The sequence below is a fragment of the Cryptomeria japonica genome, chromosome 7 (assembly GCF_030272615.1).
Source record: "Cryptomeria japonica chromosome 7, Sugi_1.0, whole genome shotgun sequence".
In the NCBI taxonomy this organism is placed as follows: Eukaryota; Viridiplantae; Streptophyta; class Pinopsida; order Cupressales; family Cupressaceae; genus Cryptomeria; species Cryptomeria japonica.
In genome coordinates this window covers 756,751,550-756,771,866 of record NC_081411.1, presented here as the reverse complement: position 1 = coordinate 756,771,866, position 20,317 = coordinate 756,751,550, and the positions used below count along the sequence as shown (strand labels likewise).

The window sequence follows — 20,317 nt, the reverse complement described above, 5'->3', positions numbered from 1 at the left end:
TCTTCTCTTTCTCGCATCACTTGCTTATCTCCTTTTTTCCTAGGTCGCTCCCTCCCTCCATGTCTACCTCCCATCCATGCCTTATTACTCCTCTCTCTCTTTGTTATTTTGTATCTCTTATTTTCCCTCTCTACACTCTTTAGGTATCTCTCACTATTTCTTCCCCTCTCCTTCTGTATCTTTCCATACCTACTCAACCCTATATCTCTCTCTCTGTCTCCCTCACTCTCTATTATTCTCTCTCTCCATTGTCTAAGTCATCGCCTTTCCCACCAACCCTCTCTCTTTCCTCTCTAGGTTTCTCCATGCCCCCTTCCCCACTTCTCTACATCTCCATCCATGCCACATTATGCACCTCTCTCTTTCCCCATCTATCTATCTCACCCTTCTCTTTCCTTATCTATATGTCTCTAACCTCTCTCCCCACCTCTATGTATCTAAGCTTTGTATATGTCCCCTCTCTATGTCTCTCCCTCTCTTTGAACATCTCTCTCCATTCCCCCTTACCACTCCCTTTATGAGCTCCCTCATTCTCTTTTCTCTCTTTCCTCAACTCTCTATCTCTCCTCCTTCCCTAGGTCTCTTACTCCCTCCATCCATTCTTACTCCTCGATCTCTCTCACTTTATTTGTTCTTCTTTCTCTCCTCTTCTCCTTCCCTCCCCTCTCTATGTCTCTTCCTCCATTTCTTCCCCTTTTCCTTCTTAATTCCTCCCTCCTTACACCCATTTCTACCTCCCTCCCAAGATAGTCTCTCATTCTCTCTTTCTCTATTTGCATGATCATCACCTTTCCCTACCACCCCCCCCCCCCCCCCTCTCTCTCTCTCTCTCTCTCTCTCTCTCTCTCTCTCTCTCTCTCTCTCTTATGTAGGTTTCTACCTCCCTCCCTCTCAACCTCTATACCTCTCTATTCATGCCTTTTTATACACCTCTCTCTATCCATCTCATACCTCTCTTTGCTTCTATATGTCTCTCACATCTCTATTTCTCTCCCTTTCTCTCCCTCCCCCTTAAAACTCTCCTTGTGTGTACTCTCATTCTCTTCCCTCACCTCTCTATCTCCTCTTTCTCTAGGTGTCTCTCTCCATGCATGTCGACCTTTCCCTCCATCCCTTCTTACTCTTCTCTTTCTTTTTGTTCTTTTGTCTCTCCTCTTCTCCCTCCCTCGCCTCTCTAGGTGTATCACTACCTTCCTTCCCCTCTCCCTCTATATCTACCCTTCCCTCATCCCCCTCTATATTTACCTTTCCCTCCAACCCCCTCTCTCCCCCCTCTAATTTTGTCCCTCCCTTCCACTCCACCTCTCTACCTCTACATCCATGTCTCATTATCCACCTCTCTTTATCTCCCTCTATTTATCTATCTCAGACATCCATGTCTCTCACCTCTCTCTTGCCCTCTAGGTCTCTCACCTTTCTATCTATCCCATTTCTAGTTCTTTCCCTCTCTCTCCACCTTTCTCTCCCTCTCACCTTACCCCTCTCCATTTATGAACTCTCTAATTTTTTGCTATCTATACTCTCACCTCTCTAACTCCTTCCCTAGTTATCTCACTCAATCCATGTCTACCTCTCCCTTCATCCCTTCATAATACCCTATCTCTTTTTATTATTTCATCTCTCATTTTCTCCCTCTCTCCTCTCTCTAGATCTCTCTCTCCCTTTCTTCCCCTCTCCCTCTATCTCCCCTCCCTCCTTACCCCATCTCTCTCTCTTTCGAGCCACTCTATTATTCTCTCTCCATTATCTAGGTCATCACCTTTCCCTCCAACCTCCTCCTCTCTTTCATTTCTAGGTTTCTTCTTCCTTCCCTTTCCACCACTCTACCTATCCAACCATATCTCATTACCCACCTTTCTGTATCCACCTCTATAAATATCTCACCCCTCTCTCTCACCTTTCTCTCCCCTTCTAGGTCTCTCTAATTCCCCATCCCTCTCCACCTCTCTCTTTCCCTTGTTACCCATCTCCCTTTATGAACTCTCATTCTCTTCTATCTCTCCCCACACCTCTCCATCTCATCATTTTGGTCTAAGGTTTTGACGCTTATTGTTTGGCACCTCTCGAAGGTAAGAAGCGACACGATCTCTAGAGGAAAAGAATCTTTGATCAAAATTATTCTGAGTAAAATGGAAATTGGCTTCAATGAACACCTAATTATGAAGTCGACATAAAGGCAATGCAAATTATTCTCCACTTAGTACAAAAATATACAAAAATTCCGGCCCCACCTCATCAGACTGAAAGGTTATTTCAACAAATCATGTTCAAGGCGACTGCTAGGTTTATCATTAGAAATGACCAAGCCAAGGTTATCTGGACTGGTACCATAAAGCTTCCCATGGATACCAACAACCATGTAGTGTTGCCTGTCGTCTAGGATCTCCTCTGTCTCTACAAATTCCTAAAGTTTTGACACATTGATATGGAGGTTGATTCCTTGGTAGTCATCAACGCTGTAGTGAGTCGTTGTGCCTTGAGCTAAAAATCTAAAGCATGGATAGATAAAATAAGCTTGTACCTTGACCTAATGGAAGACTACTTTCTTTCTATATAACATCGTTTCTATATAACATCAGTTTTTTATGTTTTGAGAAAAGAAAAACTCTATGTAAAGATGTCAAAATGCGAGTTCGCAAAGACATCTCTAGTGTACTTAGGCTATGTTGTAGGAAATGGTCAATTGAAAATCGACCCTGCGAAGGTCGAGGTAATTGTAAAATGGCCTAAGCCAAGTACCGTAACTCAAGTCAGAAGTTTCTTAGGAGTTGTTCAGTATTAGAGAAAATTGATTTTTAACTTCTCCTATATAGCATCGCCATTGCATGCATTGACAAGTACAAAGACAACTGTCCAGTGGAGAGGACCTCAGCAAAAGGCTTTCAACACTTTGAAGCAGAAGTTGAGCACTGCACCTGTTCTGACTTTCCCAGATTTACAGAAACCATTTGAAATCGAAACCGATTCAAGTGGGTTTGCCATGAGAGGAGTTCTAATGCAAGGAGGTAAGCCGGTATGTTATCACTCTGAAACTTTCACATCTGCAGTGACTAAGTATCCTACTTATGATAAGAAACTTTATGCACTAGTTGAGAGTGCTTAAAAATGGAAGCACTATCTAATGGACAAACAAACAATCATCCACATTGATCACCAATCACTACAATATTTGCATTCACAACAATAAATTTTCAAAATCCCCCTTGAACAATATTAAAATCTTTTAAAAATAATCGTAGCCCGTTTAAAATATACCCTGATAATCTTTTTGGGTTTATATTTTGATTTTATGTTTTATTTTGGAGGAACTCGGGCTTGACCCGAACCCTCAAATTTCGGCCTTATCGTGACGAGCTTCTTTAAATAGATATTTTGCCAGTTTTTCGCCGAAAATCGTGGGCAGCTTAGCGGTTTGGAGAGACAAACGGAAAATAGGGGGGTCGGGGTTTCGACCCACACGAATCCCCCTCTTAGCGGATTGGTGGCTGTTTAAATAAACCTGCCTCCCAGATTATTCAACGGAGATCTCGCGGTAGAGTTGTGGAGCATAGAGCTTGTATGTAGGTGGGGTGGTCACGTGTTCGACCCTCCCAACAGAACTAATTTTTTTTGTTGTCGATAATATCGGAGCATATCCTCCTGGATCAATACTAGTCTTACACTAAAATATAATTTAAATGAAATTAAATTAACAAACCAAATTTAAGGACGTCAATCCTCTCTTTATGTTTGTGTGTCGTACGACATCATTCAACCCGTTCGTCACGGTAGTGTGAAATCAAATATTATTGAAAATTTATATAATTAACATCTTGGTCAAAGAGTTTACACAGATTTTACACGACCAAATTTTTATATACGATTAATTTTAAGGGAGCTAAAATTTGATTGAAAACAAACCAATAAAAATCCTATAACGTTTCCGCAAATCGCAATGAAATGCGCTTTTATTAATAACTTTAGGTAGACTGTACTCTGTACCACAAATTGCTTTATAGCTAGATTGTATTCTGTACCACAAATTGCTTTATAGCTAGATTGCTTGACATTCTTGCATCTACAATATGAGAAATTCTAACTTCATAGATCACTTATACTATGAAGACTGGAAACGATACGATTGATTGAATACAATATTACTGGCAAATAAGTATGTATGGGAAATTCTAAATCCATAGCCATAGATTACTTAATCTATGAGTAATGGACAACATAGTATTAACTAAATACAATATTATTGGCAAAGAAGCGTATAATATATGTTCTAGTAGGGTGCAGGGGCAAGTCCAGCAAGGGAAAAGGTCTTCACAGTTGGTCCAGGTGCAACAGTCTCGAATATCATTCTCCTGCTTCGTGTTTTGTGGGCTTCGCACAGGTGAGGTAAATATATTCCTGCAATCCTTATTCTTGTTACCATCTCCCTCAATAATATAATACTGTATCTTGAGAAGGATGGAAAAAAGAATAATGGGTCACTTACCTTCTCCTGCAGCCAGATTGAGGTACAGATTCACAATGTTGGGGCAGCTGTTTTGGCACTTGTCTGAGCACAATTTAGAGGTGAAATGAGAATTTTTGGAAAGATCATCAGTGGACATGCCAACGCTCATTCTCTGCAACCCACAGCTTTGCAGGCACTCGTCGCTCTCAATCCATTCCATTATCTTCTCCGCCATTACGCCCGATGACTGCAATATAATTGCTCATGCACCACTCATTATTCAATTTAACTATCCTTTGAAAAAGAAATAGGAAAAGATTGGAGTATTGTAAGAGAGTATATTACCTGGCATTGGTATTCTACTGATGATTCGTGTGTGGAGGCAACGAAGGTGTATTTCTTCTCGAGCACACAGCGAGCTCCAGAGGACGAGACCGAGAAAGCACACATCTCTACTGGTAGTTTCTCACATTCCACACCTTCACCTGCATAAAATTACTATTCACGACTTAGGAATATAATGTAAATTTCATAACAATAAGCTTATAACGAAATGACTTGAACATCAGATACTGAATCATAATTAACAACCCATTACAATTTTAGCCATTTAGTATAAACCTATTGAGAAACAATCCATTTTCCTTCCCATGTTGTACAACCTTCACAACTTAGCCTGTCAACCTATACTGGTAAAAAATACTAACTGTTAATACAGACCGGTTTCCACTAAATCAAAAGTTTAAACTGGTAATGGCAGTTTAGTCACCCAAATTTAGAGGTCCGTATTGGACAAAGTCAACAATGAGTAAGCTGTTGAGGGCGGGACTCAAATCCCAACCCAGTCGCCAATTTTGTTAACACAGATTGACTGCCACTAAATCAAAAGCTCAAACTGTTGGTAAGAACACTATCTTGACGAAAAAGGTTGTTGTCGAGGGTTAGAATAAAACCCCAATAGAATCGTCAATTTTGTTAACACATTGACTGCCACTAAACCAAAAGTTTGAACTATTGATAAGAGCACTACCCAAGAAATTAAGATGACTGAAAGAGTTGAAGGTCTCACATGACAACAGTAACCATCTAAACAAAACAAATATATGGTAAGATTAATAACGAGCTTAAGCACAGGCCGTGGGCAGTGTTTACTCTTATAAGATGAACTTAAACACTTATAGATTAGGTACAACATATACACATAAGTCACCTGTCACAGAATTAGTACTCAGACAATCTAATTTATGTATTCCTATGAGCAGAAACAAACAATTCAAAATACCATAATGTCATCTAAGAATTCTTTGAAAACCAAACTAACGTACCCATAACCAGAACGCTTTGCAAGCCCAAAAGCGCCAAAGAAATTGCAACCGCAACTCTCATTTCAAAAGCCATTGGTTAATGCAATCTGAACACTCCTTCCCTTGCCCAAGCAAAATAAAAAAGCAAGAAAAAGAGCAAACTTAAGGCACAAGAATTGCTGTTATGCTATGATGAGACGTTGTGGAGAACAAAGCAAAGTAAGGTTGTCTATTTATAGACGCACTTTGCTCGACAGAAGCGAGAGTAACGGTACCCTTGTCGCTCGGAAGTTTCTGGGCTTTCGTAATTCAAACGGAATCCGAAAAAGCTGGCGAATAACTAGAGTCACCCAATCAAACTGTGGGGTTATAAGACTCCGTGAGTTACGCTGTGGGGTTTAATGCGTGTCCATTTTTTCTATAAAACTTTGAATTTCCATGCCAAACTAACATTGGGCTGGTCCACGAGGAATTTGTGAACCGCCTCAGAAATTGCCGCCAATTAGAAAACAAAATGAAGGGTACAACTTTGTTGGAAGGTCGGTTTTCAACGAAAGAGACTTTTGTTTGTAAGTCGGCTTATTTCAGATGACGCGTGGTTTGCTAGAGCTGATAGATTCCGATTTGACGGAAGAGCGGACGTGATTTGCTCTGTTATTCGCATTTAATCAAAATCGTGGGAGACGGGATTTTGTGCTTGTCGTAATCTTTTGAAAGGTCTGTTTGGATTTTTCTCGTAATCATGAGGGCTTGCCAATTTCTTATGTGGGGTTTTCTCTTCGTCACAAAGTCTTCAAAATATCTAGACGTTTCAAACGTATGTAATAAAAAATTATGACCATAATAAGGAAAATTATAAATAATTGATGAATCACATTATTAAGATTTTAGATCAATGTATTGAAAATATCTATATCATATTTAGAAGTGTTTTATAAGGGGAAGATGCTAGAAAATGAAGATGCTAGAAAATGTTATGTGATGATTATGCATATAAGACATAGAAAATATAATCAAAATAATTGACTATATAAAGAAAATAGATAAATGTAAAATAATTGTATATTTTTATTTTCATTTGTCGATGATAAAAAATAAATATATATATTATAAATTAATTATTTTTTATTTTGTGAAATGATATTTATTTTTTATTTTTTATTTTAATATTAATGTTTACAAATGAAACTAAAAAAGAGTACATAAGAATATAATATTTATTTCACTCACACATTTTAAAATAAAGAAAAATAAAAAGAATCATAAAAAAAATTCTAACTAAAAATTAAACTTTATGAATGCATGTATATATGAAATAAATAAATAAATTCTAAGTAGAATAATTATTAAGTAAGAAAAGTATTATACTTATTAAGAAACACAAGTAAAACAAAATGTGAATATATTTAAGAAAATAATTTCACACAGAAAAAACAAAGTATTATTTTTTTGTTATTTTGATCGATAAGGGGGCACTTTTTAAGGTGCTAAACACCATTGTTGGTGGCAATTTCACCAAGCAAGTGTTTTAACCACTACATTACATGGGTCACCCCCACACAAAATAGAGTATTATTATCATGAAGTAACACATTTAATAAGCATGTGAAGATGTTTAGGTTGAACCTATTACAATCACAGGATTTTATAACTCTTTCATTTATAAATTTCAATAAATTACGATTCTATTTCAATCTATCTTTTGATATTATAATATTCTATTTCATAAGTTTACAGTAAGAAAATAAACATCTATAAATATTATTATTGTTATTTTTATTTCCACTTTTTTTAGTTGTAAAAATCTTCTATGCATGCGGAGGTGTTCTTATGATTATATTTTAATCCATCCTCTTTAATTGTATAATAGTGGTGTTTATATGTGCAAATTTTAAAATTTTCTATCTTTCTTAAACTTATACATTCTTTGGAAGTATATATTTAATATATTTTTTCTATTAACTTATGTATGTTTATTAAGGGGCCCAATATATTATTATAATGAAATTACAAATGATACTAATATAAAGACGATTGAATAAAAAACTCATGTAAGGCTTAGAAGAAAAACAACAAAAGAAAATTACAAATAAAAACTTACATTTAGACTATGAAATAGCTACGAAGACAAAAAAATTAATAGAACTAAGAGGTTCAATTTAGAGAAAATTAAGTAAAATAAATAACCCAATCACCATTTTAAGCATTAATGTTTAAACCAAGACTAACCATCAACAAAAATACCTTGTTGTAGCTCTAAAACCCCTATTAAGAGATAACAAAACAACTTGTGATCAAATGCCACCTATCATAAACCCTATTTGACATTCTATTTTTAGAAGATAGAATCATATTGACCTAGGAAAAATATTAAAATCTAAAACACTTTAAAACATGAAAGATAATTTCTTTGATTAAGTCTAGATACCCCATCAAGTAAGAATAGTGATCAATTTTAAAATATAAAAGAGTATAACAACTCAAAACCTCAAGCACTTCATTATAGTAGTACATTATTGAATGTTTAATAACCATCCTTAAATCCTTGTAGAAATATATTACAATAGCCATGCAACAACTTAGAACTTAAATCATTAAATCCTTGTAGAAATCCTCATGTATGTGAAGCTAAGGCCCCATTGTTAATCGTAACCTCTATAACATAAGTTTTGTTTTTGTGCATTCTGGAATAGTTTGATGACATGTGCCAACCTTAGACTAAGAACTCCTTTGAGTTGTTGAAATTTATTCCTTGTTGGTGGAACTATGCACTTAATGCTTCCATCTGTGCTTTATCTTTCCCATCTAGGGAAGTCGTTGGATCATAATTTGTTGCAACTTAAGTTGTTACCAAACTTTTAAATTCAAATGTTTGAAAATTGTTCCATGTTTCTCTCCCACTCTAGTCATAATGTGTTGGCATAGCACATAATATGCTAATTTGTTTGTTTGGTGGTTGTCATAAGGACGATCATTTTCTTATTTTGACAGCATTCTAGAATGTGAAAAGGAATATCTAGTTCTACAACACCAAAGAGAATCTACATTGCATTTGTTTGCTTGTATCATCATGCCAAGTTTGTTACATATTTGTATGTTGTAATTAATAATTTTTATTAGAAGTATAAAGTTAGTCCACTAGGTGTCTAATTGTGTAGTACTCTGACCATCAAAAATTGACAAATCCTTCAATAATGTTTCTTGGTTCAAACATGCATACATTAAAATATGTTCATGTTGAAAATTAATTCAAGCATAGAGATGGACTAGGGTGAAGAATAATTAGTTTGCAAAATTTGAAGTCTTCATTGAAGTCAATCTCAGAATCTAAAACATTAACAAATAAATTCCTAATATTTAGCACACTAATTTATCATTGTTAATTATTCAATTAAAATATCAATTTAAATTCATTAAAGTCTCACAATCAAATAAAATATTTTAAATTATCAACCACTCTTTGTTAATTCAAATTATTTTGTATCTTAAGTTAGATACTTTTATCTAATGTTCACCTAAATACTAAATTTTAGGTATGGTTCTTTCAATTACAATATTATATAATATAATAAACATATTCTATAGCAATAAAAATGATTGTTATTGTACTTTTAATTATGTTGAATAGGGGGATGCCAACATTTTCAAAGTCAATCATTTGGCAGACGACAAGCAATCTACTCTTAAGTCTTTCTAATAAATTAAATTATAGTGGGCTATGTGTAAACTTTTCTTTTACTTATTAGACATTGCAGAAACTCTAGTTTTCCATTCAAGTTTTGTCTTCCTATAATTAAAGACTTGAAAAAATAGAAAGAGATGAGATGACACGTGGTCATATTGGACGGCGACCGGCGCTTAACCACATTGTCCTCTACACCCCGTCAAATCGACGACGACTTAACAAAGCAAAAGTACTGGTAATTGAAAATGTAACCCGTCGTCTACGCTGAACAGCACATGGTTATTGTGTCGACTGAAGACCGAGATTGGTCCTATTCAAACTGTTTCAAGATATACCTCTCTCCTATAGCCCTGCCACATTAATTCATACTTGTTAGTAAAATATCATATGTAGCAATAAGAATTCGTAACATATAACTTAGTTGTTTATTTGTTTTATTTTATGTTATTTTCTTTTTGGCAAGGATACCTATAGTCTTATTTGAGTAGGTCGTTTGTGTTGAAAAGTGTGCTCATATTAATTATTTCAGGTTTTAAATATTTGAGTTTTATTTTAATCAGTTTTAAAATAGTTAGGTAGTTTTAATTTGTTTCTTTTGGTAGGGTTCTTAGTTATTGTTTCTACTTAGATTTGTCTCACAAGCTTTTTTTTGGAGTTCTGAGATGAAGAGATCCATTGTTGGTATAGCCAACTTCTTTGGCCAATTTCTTATTTTAGATAATGTTATGGAATCTAGATCTAGATTTGTGTATGTTAGGTTTCGTGTGAGTGTCATGCCTCACAAAAATTTTCATGTGTGGATTATGTTAGAGTCAAAACTAGGTATATGGATGTAGGAAATTGAATATGAAAACTTGAAATTGTTTTGCTCGAATTGTTCGTCTACTGACAATCTCCTTGACTCCTAACCTAAAGGCAATTTGAAATGTAAGCTTATTAGCATTATGACTCCTAAGCATAAGGTATCATTCTCCCCTTTCTCTCTTTGGTGTCTTGTTCTAACCCAATCATAGGCTTCAAGCTTGCCCCCTTGATAGCTCAAGATGTGTCAACTTTCCCCTCCCCCTTGGTGGAGCCTTCAGTTTCTTCCACTTAAACTCCTTCAAATTCAATCTCGCCTCCCTTAGCTCTCTAGTAGCTAATTCCTTAGTTTTTCCTGATACCAGGGCACCTTCTAAACCCATGATTAGTGTTGTTGTCCCTCTCTCTCATCACCTCCATTAACCTCAAGGGATTAGGTTACTTATTTGTACAAGTCATGTCCTCTACCCCCTTTGGTGATCTATTTGGAGTCATCCTTAGGGTCCCTCCCTACTTCCATTAAGGTTATTTCTTCTAAGGGAACCACTAGGGTTTGTATTTTGTAAGATAGAGTAGCCTTTCCTACTACCAACAGTAAAACCATCTTGTCTCCTTCCTTTGATAAAGGCCTCCAAAAGACTAATGATGTGGGTAATTATTCTAAAAGAGGAAGGACATCTACAAGAGTTACCAAATAGATAACCTTTGCTAGAGATGTAAAATGGAAGTCAAATAACTCTAGATTAGATGAGATTTAGAATAACCAAAAGTGATTATTTTATCATTAAATAGAAGGGGAGGCAATAGTCTTCACAAGTAGAACATTATTGAGAATCTAATCAAAGAGTACAAACTGGATATTGTTCTACTTGAAGAAACCGATATCTTTTTTGTTTCTTTTTTATGAAGTTGTCAAGCATATATTGCCATTTTTTTCCTTCATTATAGTTAATGCAAATGGGGCTTCAAATATACTAACTTCCACATGCAAGCCTTAGTCTATCTGAGGTATTCTAGTTTTAAAGGATAAAAAACTTAACATTCTATTTGGTAATATGTTTGACCGTTTTGAATGGGTTCTTCAAATATTTTTTATCTTATAACTATGTTCAATCTTCCCTCTTTTGATCTAATCTCTTGAGTTGAAGACTTTTGTTTTGTGTTATCAATGGATGGTGGTAGAACATTTCAAATCTCCTCTCTACCCTTCTATGAAGATGGGTGGTTGCACTGATTTGTCAAAAAGTATGTTGAATTCAAAGTTCTTTTTGTCTAAGGGGTTTGTTGGATTTGATCTTGGAAGGCCCCAATTCATCTAGTCAAATAAATGAATATATAGTAAGTTAATTGAAGTTAGACTTGATAGGTTTCTTATATTTGCTAACTAGGACATTGGACACAATCTTTGGAGACTATCCTCTCTTGTAAGGATAGGTTTTGATCATACTTCTTAAATTATTTTTAATTGGAAATCTTCCCAACCTAGATCCATTTATCCCTTCAAATGAAAAATCATGTGGACCCGAATTTTTGACTTTAGAAATCTAATTGCATATTGGTGGAAAGTGGATACCCTAGGCTTAACCATGTTTAGACATTTTCTTAAGATTAAATGTATTAAAATAAAGTTGAAGGATTGGAAAAGAAAAACCTTTGACAAGATTTTTATTCAAAAGAAGGAAGAAAAGGAACAAATTTAGAGTATTAAAGATTTAATGAATATGTTGGGAGACACTAATGATCTCTTTTCAAGTGAAATAAGTGTTCTTAGTGAGCTTCATAATTAATAGAGTGTAGCATCCTAAATTGTACTCCCTTACAATTTTATCCTCACTTGGGCCCTCACCTTGGTTATTGTCCCCTAATGCATGATTTAAGACCTGATTCTGCTCACACCGTGTATCAAGCTCAAATTTTCATGATCTGCATTTCTCTTCCCAAGATCCTTGGACCCTAATGTCCAAGACCATGGTGCTATGGTGCTCTCATAAAGGGCCCATTTTGGGGCCTCATAACAGTAACATGATTTGAGTGGTGTTGGCATTATGGTGTCATTGATGTCAACCAGTATAGGATGACATTCAGTATGGGAGATAGATGAGTAGTGTTTTCATTTATGCATACTGAAAATGGTGCCATTGATGTCAACTAGCATGGCAAGTCACTAGTAAGGAAGAGAGTGTCATCCAACATAATGACCATTGAAGTCACCAATACACAAGTTAGTGTTGACTTGTGTTGAAGACATGTATTCGAGACCGATATTGGATAGCAACCGGTAAGTGATATGTTGGTAGTGCATTGTTTCCAACCAGCAAGTGAGCAAGTAGGGTGAGCTAATGAAGAAGTGGCAACTATTATGTTGTTGGATGTTTGGATGTGAAATGACAAGACTCCCACCAGATAACAATGCAGTCACCAGATGATGTGAAGACTCACAGAGAGTGTGACTAACCAGATCATATATGCCTACTCAAATAGGGAAGCCATATTGGTGCAAAGTTGGATGCAGATGACAAGGATCCACTCCCACTGGTAAGTGGAGCTTATCTTCTATTATGTATGGAATGCATCATAATCCTCCAAGATAAGACAAAAGAGTAGAAAGAAGGGGATTGAAGTCACACCAGATCAATCGGTGAAACACTAAGTTGCCTTAGGTGCATGAGATCAAAGATATGCACTGGTTCAGCTGGGTAGACATGATGTTGTTAGGATTCCCAAAGATACTAAGAGGGGGGGTGAATCAGTATCTAACTGGTTATAATATTTTCTTGACTTAAAAAATGTAAAGCATATTAATACTGTATACTGGTAAACAATAAATAATGCAATGAATAGAGATAATAGCAACCACATGAAAAACACACCATAACACAGTAGTTTAACAAGGAAACCCGGTGTGGGAAAAACCTTGGTGGGATTTGTGACCCACAATATTCACTTACTGGCCAATAAGAGAATATTACTGCTACAAGAGGGGCCTACACATGCAGGAAGGCCAAGTGCCTAGAGCTCACTGCTCAATTACAAAATGGGAAGTCTCACTGACTTACAAAATGGATTATATAAATCCAATGTCTTGTATTGCTTCAAAATAGCATCTACTATGCCAGATCCAGTACCGGTTTATAGCTCTTCTTCTTACATAAACCCTCAACCTATAATTCATAAAATAGACCTACCTTCTTTCGCCTAATTATATTCCTTCATACTTACATATTTGTTCTACAATGATCTCTTATATATATGAGTCATTTTACAATTTGCCAAGTCAGCTTACAATGATTTTACAAAAATAAACAAAATAAATTACAAACAAAATTCTTGTCGGCTTCTGTACTGGTATGCTTCCTTTCATTGCTAGTGTCGGTGGTCTGTGTGTCGGTGTAGAATCTGACTTTGTTGGTGCCGATGGATTTCCTTGCTAGTGTCATAGGATTGTAAGGTTGCCATCAATAACAAAACCTTCAATCACCTACTATGTCTCATTAGAGTGTGCATTTGCCAATAATCTCCCCCTTTGGCATTGATGGCAACACTCATGAGAAAAATTCAGAAGTGTATCCAAAAACTGAAGTCCAAAAATTGTTACCAAAAATCTGTGCTCCCTTGAGTAGATGATCCCTAAGTTATTGGATTTTTCTCATACCACTACTCCCCCTTTGGCATCAATGACAAAGGTTGTCAAAGCGTCAATAGAGTGTGGTTTCCTACTTCATCCTTGTAACCGGTTGGTTACATTCTAAAAAAGAGCTGCCAAAACCAGATTCAAGCTCTCAATGAACTTTTTGCTGTCTTTTATTACGGCCTCTGTCCTTTGAACTGTACCGGTGAGGTGTTACATTTGCTCTGGCGGTGTTTTCTATCCTTGAACCAGGGCATTAGATATTTCTTTCCTTAAGGTGGTGAGGTAGTCCAGTTTTGGACTTAGTCTCCATTTAAGATCCTTAGCCTTACCTTTTATTCTTTCCTTTTCTCTTTCCAGCTTTAATATTTCTTCCTCAAAACCTGTTATCTTCTGCTCAAAAACTGATAGTGAACCAGATGAGTTAATGAAATTCTTAGCTAGTTGATTTATTTCCTCTTGTATCTTGCTGATCTTCTTGTCTATATCAATTGTCAAAAAGTTGGTCTTACAAGTATCTCTGTACAAAGTTTTGAATTCCTTTAATGTGCTACATAATTCTGATAGAAGTGTGTAAAACTGCCTTGTACACTTCTTTATTTTTTCCTCAAGGAATTTGTGTTTTTCTTTCTCTAATCTCTACTTGAATGCTTCCTCTTTTATTTGTTCAACTGTCACAGTGTTTTCAGTAATATACTTAGACAAAGTGTCAAGTTGACTCAAAGAATCTTTATTATCTACATTACATTTTGGAGCTATCATCTTCAGAATTGGAATTGTATCATCTATAGCCTTGTATGCTTGTGAGCTACAATCTATTATTTTCTTTAAGGAGTCCAAAAGAACTTATGTTACATTAGTTGATTTGAATCCTGTAGTTGAAGTGCCAAGACTCTGTATCCCACCGGTGTGAGCAATATCCTTGCTTGTGGTGACCTTTCGTAGGTTAGTTTGTGTTTCCATTTCCTTAAGCAAAGGTTTGTCTTGCTCAGTTGATGCTGGTGGTACTGACTCTGTGTGAACTTGTTACTATGATGGAGCCTCTGCTTGTTGTTCTATGTTACCATCTGATAGTTTACCTTCTGTGTTATCTATTACCGGTGCTTCACTAGCCATATCTGTCTTTCCATTTGTGTCCTTATCTACCACAATGTTAACTTTCTAAGTATCAATGTCAACTGTGTGTAACACCTCAGAGTTTGGATTTGTGCCCTCTTGTGGTATCTCCATACTCTTATTAGCCAGTTGACTTTTAGTTGTAACTACCAGTGGAGTATTCAGAGGTGGTGGGGATAAGTTATCTTTTATTTTTATGCTTGGAGGTCCACCAATCTTGCCTTTACCCTTATCCTTATCTTTCTGATATACTTTGATAGGTTTAGGATTTCTATACTCTTCCTTCTTTTCTTTCTCAACAAGGAATATGTCCCATGCATTAGTAGTTTCTTTTGCAACCTCATTTACTCTACCAACCATAAGTGCTACATGCTGGTGTGCAGTTGAGAATACTATTTGGTTAGCCTCTGAGATCATATCATCTATCTCCTTTGGTGAGTTAACAGGATAAACAACAAGTAGTTTCTCAATTTTTATTTTCTTGTCAAGCTCTACAACAGCTTGCCTTCTAGCTTCAAGTCTCTTAAATAGTTCTACCGGTAATTAATCTACAACTTGCATCAAAAATTTCTTATAGATATCCAAGTGTAGAATTACACTGCTTTCAACTTTCTCCTTGTCATCAACTGATAATGTATCATATAATTTGTTGATGTTTTTCAGTTGTCCATTCTCTATTATTTCATCTAGTAGTTTGTCAATTGGAGCAATGTTTTGTTGAGTCTTTTTCTTTGGTGTTAACTTTTTCTTCTTTGAAGTTGTCTTCTTAGTCAAGGGCCTTACTACCTATTGTTTTTGTTTGAATATTCTAGGCAAAGGTGTGGATACCGGTGAAGGTTCTCTTTTCCTTACAACTGTTTTAAATGCAGCTTTTAGATCATCTTCAAGTTTGATATTTTTAATTTTTCTGCATCATAGTCTGAGAGAGCTCCTTCTAATTGCTTCATCAATTTTTCCATCTCTACCAGTGTCAAGATCTTCCTCAAGCTGTTAGGATTTTGAAAATAGAGGACCAAGCTCTGATACCAATTGTTAGGATTCCCACAAATACTGAGAGGGGGCGTGAATCAATATCTAACCGATTATAATATTTTCTTGACTTAAAACATGTAAAGCATATTAATACTGTATACTGGTAAACAAAAACTAATGCAATGAATAGAGATAACAACAACCACATGAAAAACACACCATAACATAGTAGTTTAACAAGGAAACCTAGTGTGGGAAAAACCTTGGTGGTATTTGTGACCCACAATATTCACTTACTAGCTAATAAGAGAATATTACTGCTACAAGAGGGGCCTGCACATGCAGGAAGGCCAAGTGCCTAGAGCTCACTGCTCAATTATAAAATGGGAAGTCTCACTGACTTATAAATTGGATTATATAAATCCAATGTCTTGTACTACTTCAAAATAGCGTCTACTATGCCAGATCTAGTATCGGTTTATAGCTCTACTTCTTACATAAACCCTCAACCTATAATTTGCATAATAGGTCTGCCTTATTTCGCCTAATTACATTCCTTCATACTTACATATTTGTTCTACAATGATCTCTTATATATATGAGTCATTTTACAATTTGCCAAGTCGGCTTACAATGATTTTACAATATTAAACAAAATAAATTACAAACAAAATTCCTATCGGCTTCTGTACCAATATGCTTCCTTTCACTACCGGTGTCGATGATTTGTGTGTCGATGTAGAATCTGAGCTTGCTGGTGCCATTGGATTGCCTTGCCAGTGTCATAGGATTGTAAGGTTGCCATCAATAACAAAACTTTCAATCACCTACAATGTCTTATTGGAGTGTGCATTTGCCAATAATCTCCCCCTTTGGCATTGATGGCAACACTCATGAGAAAAATTCAGAAGTGTATCCAAAAATTGAAGTCCAAAAATTGTTACCAAAAATGTGTGCTCCCCTGAGCAGATGATCCCTAAGTTATTGGATTTTTCTCATACCACTACTCCCCCTTTGGCATCAATGACAAAGGTTGTCAAAGTGTCAATAGAGTGTGGTTTCTTGCTTCATCCTTGTAATCGATTGGTTACAATCTGAAAAAGATCTGCCAAAACCAGATTCAAGCTTCAATGAACTTTTTGATGTCTTTTATTGCGGCCTCTCTCCTCTGAACTATACTGGTGAGGTGTTGCATTTGCTCTACCAGTGTTTTTTGTCCTTGAACCAGGGCATTAGATATTTCTTTCCTTAAGGTGGCGAGGTAGTCCAGTTTTGGACTTAGTCTCCATTTAAGATCCTTAGCCTTACCTTTTATTCTTTCCTTTTCTCTTTCCAACTTTAATATTTCTTCCTCAAAACCTGTTATCTTCTGCTCAAAAACTGATAGTGAACCAGATGAGTTAATGAAATTCTCAGCTAGTTGATTTATTTCCTCTTGTATCTTGCTGATCTTCTTGTCTATATCAACTGTCAAAAAGTTAGTCTTACAAGTATCTCTGTACAAAGTTTTGAATTCCTTTAATGTGCTACATAATTCCAGTAGAAGTGTGTCAAACTGCCTTGTACACTTCTTTATTTCTTCCTCAAGGAATTTGTGTTTTTCTTTCTCTAATCTCTTCTTGAATGCTTCCTCTTTTATTTGTTCAACTGCCATAGTGTTTTCAGTAATATAATTAGATAAAGTATCAAGTTGACTCAAAGAATCTTTATTATCTACATTACTTTTTGGAGCTATCATCTTCAGAATTGGAATTGTATCATCTATAGCCTTGTATGCTTGTGAGCTACCATCTGTTATTTTCTTTAAGGAGTCCAAAAGAACTTCTGTTACATTAGTTGATTTGAATCTTGTAGTTGAAGTGCCAACACTCTGTATCCTACTGGTGTGAGCAATATCCTTGCTTGTGGTGACCTTTCGTAGGTCAGTTTGTTTTTCCATTTCCTTAAGAAAAGGTTTGTCTTGCTCAGTTGATGCTGGTGGTATTGACTCTATGTGAACCTATTGCTGTGATGGAGCCTTTTGCTCTGCTTGTTGTTCTATGTTACCATCTACCAGTTTACCTTCTATGTTATCTGTTACCCGTGCTTCACTAGCCATATCTGTCTTTCCATTTGTGTCCTTATCTACCACAATGTTGACTTTTTGAGTATCAATGTCAACTGTGTCTAACACCTCAGAGTTTGGATTTGTGTCCTCTTGTGGTATCTCCATACTCTCATTAGCCGGTTGACTTTTAGTTGTAACTACCAGTGGAGTATGCAGAGGTGGTGGGGATAAGTTATCTTTTATTTTTATGCTCGGAGGTCCACCAATCTTGCCTTTACCCTTATCCTTATCTTTCTAATATACTTTGACAGGTTTAGGATTTCTATACTCTTCCTTCTTTTCTTTCTCAACAAGGAATATGTCCCATGCATTAGCAGTTTCCTCTGCAACCTCATTTACTCTACCAACCATAAGTGCTACATGTCGGTGTGTAGTTTAGAATACTATTCAGTTAGCCTCTAAGATAATATCATCTATCTCCTTTGGTGAGTTAACAGGATAAAGAACAAGTATTTTCTCAATTTTTATTTTCTTGTCAAGCTCTACAACAACTTGCCTTCTAGCTTCAAGTCTCTTAAATAGTTCTACCAGTAATTTATCTACAACTTGCATCAAAATTTTTTTATAGATATCCAAGTGTAGAATTACACTTCTTTCAACTTTCTCCTTGTCATCAACTGATAATGTATCATATAATTTGTTGATTTTTTACAGTTGTCCATCCTCTATTATATCATCTAGTATTTTGTCAATTGGAGCAATGTTTTGTTGAGTCTTTTTCTTTGGTGTTAACTTTTTCTTCTTTGGAGTTGTCTTCTTAGCCAGGGGCCTTACTGCCTATTGTTTTTATCTAGTTCTTCTAGGCGAAGGTGTCGATACTGGTGAAGGTTCTCTTTTCCTTACAACTCTTTTAAATGCAGCTTTTAGATCATCTTCAATTTTGATATTTTTTAATTTTTATGCATCATAGTCTGAGAGAGCTCCTTCTAATTGCTTCATCAAGTTTTCCATCTCTACCGGTGTCAAGATCTTCCTTAAGCTATTAGGCTTCTAAAAATAGATGACCAAGCTCAGATACCAATTGTTAGGATTCCCACAGATACTGAGAGGGGGGTGGGGTGAATCAGTATCTAACCGGCTATAATATTTTCTTGACTTAAAACATGTAAAGCATATTAATACTATATACTGGTAAACAAGAAATAATGCAATGAATAGAGATAACAACAACTACATGAAAAACACACCATAACACAGTAGTTTAACGAGGAAACCCGGTGTGGGAAAAACCTCGATGGGATTTGTGACCCACAATATTCACTTACTGGCCAATAAGAGAAAATTACTGCTACAAGAGGGGCCTGCACATGCAGGAAGGCCAAGTGCCTAGAGCTCACTGCTCAATTACAAAATGGGAAGTCTCACTGACTTACAAAATGGATTATATAAATCAAATGTCTTGTATTGCTTCAAAATAGCATCTACTATGCCAGATCTAGTACCAATTTATAGCTCTGCTTCTTACATAAACCCTCAACCTATAATTTGCATAATAGGTCTGCCTTATTTTGCCTAATTACATTCCTTCATACTTACATATTTGTTCTACAATGATCTCTTATATATATGAGTCATTTTACAATTTGCCAAGTCGGCTTACAATGATTTTACAATAATAAACAAAATAAATTACAAACAAAATTCCTATCGTCTTCTGTTCTGGTATGCTTCCTTTCACTACTAGTGCCGGTGGTTTGTGTGCCAGTGTAGAATCTGACTTTGCTGGTGCTGGTGGATTGCCTTGCTAGTGTCATAGGATTGTAAGGTTGCCATCAATGACAAAACCTTCAATCACCTACAATGTCTCATTGGAGTGTTCATTTGCCAACAGATGTGTTGCCAATACAGAGAAGGAATGATATGTTTGTCACTTTGACAAACCAGTTGATAGGAGAACCGATCAAATAATGAAGAAGGTAAGGTTGAGAAGTTGCAGAGAGAGAGTGCAACTGGATTGAAGATGGAGTTTGTTGAAGGTTGATGACATGGTGTCATCAAGGTGGTTATCGGTAAGTATGTCCATCAATAAAGCTCACAAGGTGCAGAAGTGAAAAGCTCCCATCTGTTGAAGATATGCATGAGGTAGGTTAGAAAGTGTGCTAACTACTTTAAGTGCTCCACCAGAAGAGCAGCAAAGTGCAACATTGAAGGCAATCCGGTTAGGGTATAACAGGTAGGGTTTGTGAACTAGCGAATGAACCAGGTTGTGTGGTTGGTCAGTGATCTTGTCTGAACCAACACAAATGAATTAATAGAGGTGGAT

General features: G+C 36.0%; 1 protein-coding gene across 1 annotated transcript; it reads right to left on the bottom strand.

Moving 5' to 3' along the window:
• Positions 1 to 3,903: 3,903 nt before the first annotated feature.
• LOC131074586 (uncharacterized) lies at positions 3,904 to 5,960 on the bottom strand. The gene is made up of 4 exons (XM_058011222.2): positions 5,767 to 5,960; positions 4,787 to 4,926; positions 4,481 to 4,688; positions 3,904 to 4,392 (listed from the first exon to the last, which is right to left on the bottom strand). Exons 1-4 carry the CDS (start codon positions 5,837 to 5,839, stop codon positions 4,265 to 4,267), a joined length of 549 nt encoding a protein of 182 aa, XP_057867205.2. The 5' UTR covers positions 5,840 to 5,960; the 3' UTR covers positions 3,904 to 4,264.
• Positions 5,961 to 20,317: the final 14,357 nt, after the last annotated feature.

Bases quoted from the DNA above. Each gene is read 5' to 3' on its own strand.
- LOC131074586 (XM_058011222.2), bottom strand. From the start codon at position 5,839: ATGGCTTTTGAAATGAGAGTTGCGGTTGCAATTTCTTTGGCGCTTTTG. The intron at 4,689-4,786 runs GTAATATACTCT...ATTATATTGCAG, and splicing joins CAGTAGAATACCAATGCCAG to TCATCGGGCGTAATGGCGGA. The intron at 4,393-4,480 runs GTAAGTGACCCA...TAAGGATTGCAG, and splicing joins CAATCTGGCTGCAGGAGAAG to GAATATATTTACCTCACCTG.